Here is a 5,762-nt window from a genome sequence, read left to right as displayed (position 1 = left end):
GAATTTCAGAGAAAGTTGGAAATAGGTTGCGAGTTGTAGAGAGAGAGAGAGAGGAAGCGATTGTGATAGAGTGTGACAGGCAGTGTTCCTGCAAAGCTGAGTTCACGCAGAATACAAGAAACAGATTACAGTAGTCGGCCATTCTGTCCCTTGAGACTGCTCCTACAGTTGATAAGATCATGGCTGATCTAACGTGAGTTTATCTTTGCTTCCCTGTCCCTCCTTAACCCTTGATTCCCTTGTCAATCAGAAATCTGCCTTACTCAGTTTTGAATATATTTAATGAATTAGCATGGAAATGCGAGTGTACAAATGTGTGCGTATGCATGTTTATCTCAGCGTAAATAACTATGTGTCTATGAGTATGTTGATGCACGTGAATATGTTTTGGAGTGAGAAAGAGAGATAGGAACAAGAGGAAAATCTGGACAGGCTGGGGTTCTGTTCTTTGTAACAGCGGATGACGAGGTGAGGTTTAATTAAGGTGGATCACATTGTGGGCCTCTACAAAGTGTCAGATTAATCTGCTTGGAGTATGGGAAGGATTTACTCAGACATCCAACCAAAGTTTTTTTTTCATTTTATTCATTCATGTCACAAGTAGGCTTACTTTAGCACAGCAATGAAGTTATCCCTAGTTGCCACACTCTGGCACCTGTTCGGGTACACCGAGGAAAAATTTTAGCATGATGATTGCACCTAACCAGCATGTCTTTTAGAATCATGAGAAAACCCATGCAGACACGAGGAGAATGTGCAGATTCCACACAGACAGTGGCGCAACCCAGGTCCCTAGCACTGTGAGGTAGCAGTGCTGACCACTGTGCCTGTTGACACATCAACTTATTCACACTGGTGAAAGACATTCAATTGCCCTCAGTGTGGGGAGTGATTCAATCATCCATCAAATCTGCTGACTCACCACCACATGTAACTACAGTGATTGGATTTTACTGTGAATCACACCCAGAACAGAACCATGTTTAATGAATGTTTAATGGGGACTTCTTCTGTGATGTTGCTAAAGACAGTAAAAAGTCTGACAACACCAGGTTTAAGTCCAACCGATTTATTTGATAGTACACTCACTAGCTTTCGGGGTTAGTCCCTTCGTCAGGTGAATGGAGAGCTCTGGCCTCAGACAGAGCATATAAAGCACAGTCAGTTTACAGATTACTGATTAGAATGCGAATCTTTACACCTAACCTGCTGTTCAAGACTAACCCCGAAAGCTAGTGAGAGTACCATCAAATAAATCGGTTGGACTTAAACCTGGTGTTGTCAGACTTTTTACTGTGTTTACCCCAGTCCAACGCCGGCATATCCACATCATGTTGCTAAAGTCCAGCCCAAGATAGGTTTTAATGTTGTTGATAAAATCAAATAGATCAGCTTTATGTTAATACGGAAGGTCTGGTCTTTCAAATATCTCCAACACAAGTTCGTTCATAGAAACCCTACCGTACAGAAAGAGGCCATTCGGTCCATCGAGTCTGCACCTACCACAATCCCACCCAGGCAGGACCCCCATATCCCTACATATTTACCCACTAATCCCTCTAACCTACACATCTCAGGACTCTAAGGGACAATTTTTAGCATAGCCAATCAACCTAACCCGCACATCTTTGCACTTTGGAAGGAAGCCGGAGCACCCGGAGGAAACCCACGCAGACACGAGGAGAATGTGCAAACTCCACACAGTCAGTGACCCGAGCCAGGAATCGAACTCAGGTCGCCGGAGCTGTGACACAGCAATGCTAACCACTGTGCCACCCTGCCGTTCCTTTTGAAGGTCTCTCCCTCTCCCCCTCCTCCTCCATCCTCACCCCCAACATCAAGTGTGAGGAGCTCATGGAGCTTCTTCTGTCACTGAGATTGAGACAATCCCATCTGCTGCTGCTGCCTCCCTCCCGGCTGATTGACGGCTGTTCTGGACCAATAGGAACAGAGGGGGCGGGGCTGGATGACTGATCTGGGGCGGCTGGTCCTCCAACCAATCACAGTGAATAAGAGGCGGGGCTAGGCATGGAGCATGCTCAGTGTGAATAATGGCGATGATAGATGGAGCTCTTTGGGTTGGGTGATCAATGAGTGCAAATAGGCGAGTCGGAAGGAGGGAGAGATCCGGAGGGTGGACAGAGAGACTTCGTGAAGGTGTATAAATATAGAGTGCAAGAATATAGTATAAAAATATAGAGTGCAAGAATATAGTACAAAAATATAGAGTGCAAGAATATAGTATAAAAATGTAGAGTGCAAGAATATAGTACAAAAATATAGAGTGCAAAAATATAGTATAAAAATAGAGTGTAAGAATATAGTATAAAAGTATAGTATATATAAAAATAATGTAAAATGTAAAGCGCAAAATGTTTTTGCTGCCCTCATGCCTTTTACAGGGGCTTAGAAGGAGAGCATTTACAAACACAAAACTCAACCCAAGGTAAATGGTTGTTGCTTCTCAATTTATATCCTGGACTGATACTGACTGATTTTGTGATGCGGGATATTTGAGGAAGAGGATTCACAGGTGGAAAACGCAGACCAAACTACACTTCAAAATCTGCCAGCCGTCACTCATGCCTGAATATCGTTGCATTTTAAACATGGAAGGAGACAGAGTTCGTATTGCGGAGAAACCGTGGAAGTGTGCAGACTGCGGGATGGGATTCAATTATCCCTCCGACCTGAAAACTCATCGACGCACTCACACCGGGGAGAGGCCGTTCATCTGCCCCAAGTGTCGGAAGGGATTCACTCAGATGTCTACTCTCCAAACACATCTGCGAATTCACACTGGCGAGAGACCGTTCACCTGCTCCGAGTGTGGGATGGGATTCATTAGTTCAACTAACCTGCAGACACACACAAGAGTTCACACCGGGGAGCGACCGTTCACCTGCAGTGAATGTGGGATGGAGTTCATTAGTTCAACCAACCTGCAGACACACAAAAGAGTCCACAATCAGGAGAAGCAATTTATCTGTTCCAAGTGTGGGAAGAGATTTACTCGATCATTTGACCTGCTGACACACCAGCGAGTTCACACTGGGGAGCGACCATTCATCTGCTCTGAGTGTGGGAAGGGATACACTAGGTCATCCTACCTACTGAGACACCAGCATGTTCACACAGCCAAGAGATTGTTTCAATGTACAGACTGCGGGAAGTCCTATAGAAGTTCCCAGGATGTGATGTCCCACCAACGTATTCACACTGATGTGAGACCATTTGGATGCCCTCACTGTGAGGCACGGTTCAGGCGATCAAATGACCTCCTGGTACACCAGCGCAGTCACACTGGAGAGAGGCCATTCTCTTGCTCTGTCTGTGGAAAGGGCTTCACTCAGTCATCCAACCTGCTGAGACACCAGCAAGTTCACACTAGGGAAATGGATGCACAATTGCCCTAACGTTTGTTTAATTTACTGAAACAGCATCATGCTCATACATCAGAGAGAACAAACAGCTATTCTGTGTGTGGGCAGGGATTCACTCAGTCATTTTGCACTACTGAGACACCATTGAGTTCACAAGCAATTACAGTGACTGGATATTGCGGTTAATCACTATCAACAATACATCACAGCAGTTCAAGAAAGCAGGTCAGCACCACTTCTCAAAGGGCGATTAGGACTGGACGACGAATACTGTCTTAAGCCCACGTCCCATGAATGAATTAAACAAAAGACTGCATCATGTACATTGGAGTCATTTTATTTGTTTGGTTGTGGCCCTTTCCTATCTAATAATGTATAGTTTGTACGTATGTATCATCTACAGTTTAATTGTCCCACTGAAACTTTCCTCTACCTTTTTGTAGGCGATGTTTTCATTTGAGATGTTAAGGCGTTAACATTCCATGAATCTCCTATGATCTTGGCCATTTGTAAAAAAGGTTTTGCAAGCTGAGATCCTGCAGAATTGCAAACGCAGCTGGTTGCTTTGAGATAAAGTGAAAGGTCTCCATTAGATTAAAAGCTGTGATTAACTGCATCTTGTTTGAAACGAATTGTGCTGATATCAGTACATACTCTCTATTCTGAACTGTCACCCTGGCCTTGTAAATAACAAAACTCTTGCTTTAGTAAATCGGTCTAGACTGGGCTTGGCTAAATGCTGTCCTGTGGGAGTTTGCACATTCTCCCCGTGCTTGCGTGGGTTTTCTCCGGGTGCTCCGGTTTCCTCCCACACCCCAAAAACGTGCTCTTAGGCTGATCTGGTGTTAACAAATTGTCCCTAAATTAGGCGTCCCTCAATCTGGTTATGATTCCTTTATTGTGGAGTCCAATAGGCGTAGACAAAGGTCATAGGTAGAAGAGGGCACTCACAATGTTAAAATGGCAGCGCGGGCTTGTTGGTCTGAAGGGCCTGTTTCTTGTGCTGTGTTGTTCTTTGTTCTTTGAAGGAGATAAGATTCGCTTTATGGGCAAAGTAATATCTCAAGATATATACGAGAACAGTTGCTATCTCACACTCGAGCAATGGTGGACATGCAGTTTTGATGGCAACAGGGGGTTGGGTTTTCGACATATGTTTACTGACACACTGTATTTGTACTTACTTTTGCTGTTGCTAAGCAGATGATCTGGGTGAAGTTATACTGTGTGTACATGACTAATTGCTGTAAAAAGAGTATAAAGGGAGGGACTCCCTCCCATTCAAGGGAGCATCGCTCGGCTAAGCTCAGAACACCATGCTGATTTAGTAAAGCGATCCTCCAAAGAGCTTGTACTTGCTTGAAAATAAAGGACTGGGTTTTCTTATACAGATCAGTGTCTTGCTCTTGCATCAAGTACGTAAGGGCCTCTGAAAAACAAACCTGACAATTTGGCGCCGAAACACGGGATCCAGGATATACAGCTGTCCTCTGAGGTGGACTGAATAAGTGATTATCTGAGTGTCGGTAATGTGAGACGGATGGGCCCACAAGGTAACATTATACCTTGATCTCTCTCACTGAACCTATTACTCAGTCGACCCCTCATCACCCGAGGCTCTGTGTTGACGGAACCCGGAGATGACTTACGTCCTTGAACACTGACTAGTCCTATACTGGGAGGGTCAAGTCCCCCGGTTGCTCTGGTGGTTAGAGTCCCCAGGTTTATTCAGTAAGAAAGTCGGTGGTTCAAGACCACCACATGTAGCTGGAGGTTAGAGTGCCCAGGTTTATTCAGTAAGAAAGTGGGTGGTTCAAGTCCCCCACATGTACCTGGCGGTTAGAGTCCCCAGAGTTTTGGTATCTTAAATCTGGGAGTTTTGAGTCCCCCAGTGGCCAGGGTTAGAGTCCCTAGGTCGGTAAAATTTGAGGTTTGAATCTTCTGAGATGCAGTAACGGATGGGAATTACTCGGGAAATATTATAAATTAATTGGCAAGGTGGAAAATTGATTAGAGAAAATGTAAGGTTGACCTAATAATGTGAGTAGTTTTTGTGTTTGTGTGGTCTGGTTGCTTGTCGAATGTAGGTGGTTGTTGTTGCATTAGATTGAGATCAGGAGTTGTTAAAACCTGTTTGTTCTTGTGGAGTATTTATTGCGGGCGATAAATGCAATGCTTTACACTTTGGTTTAACTTCAAAGGGGCTGAGGAAGTGTTAAAACCCTTAAGATTTAAGTATAAGATTTCTTGAATTTACTTTTGTTTTTGAGTTTAATTCCAGTTTGGAAGAAAGAAGAATGAAGGCGACTGTCTTAATCAATTTTCTGTATTTTCTTTAAATGTTTTATTTTCATCCCAGTTTAAAATGTTAAGGTTGAG

General features: G+C 44.0%; 1 protein-coding gene across 1 annotated transcript; it reads left to right on the top strand.

The window, feature by feature from the left end:
* The first annotated feature begins 2,415 nt into the window (after positions 1-2,415).
* Positions 2,416-5,476, top strand: LOC145335613 (uncharacterized). Its single transcript, XM_080181417.1, has one exon. The coding sequence runs from the start codon at positions 2,583-2,585 to the stop codon at positions 3,414-3,416; it is 834 nt and encodes a 277-aa protein (XP_080037543.1). The 5' UTR covers positions 2,416-2,582; the 3' UTR covers positions 3,417-5,476.
* The last annotated feature ends 286 nt before the right edge of the window (positions 5,477-5,762 follow it).

Source organism: Carcharhinus amblyrhynchos, unplaced genomic scaffold (assembly GCF_965287045.1).
Source record: "Carcharhinus amblyrhynchos unplaced genomic scaffold, sCarAmb.v2.hapA scaffold_39, whole genome shotgun sequence".
Lineage (NCBI taxonomy): Eukaryota > Metazoa > Chordata > Chondrichthyes > Carcharhiniformes > Carcharhinidae > Carcharhinus > Carcharhinus amblyrhynchos.
The sequence above is the reverse complement of the archived record's forward strand: the minus strand, read 5'-3'. Positions and strand labels throughout refer to the sequence as shown.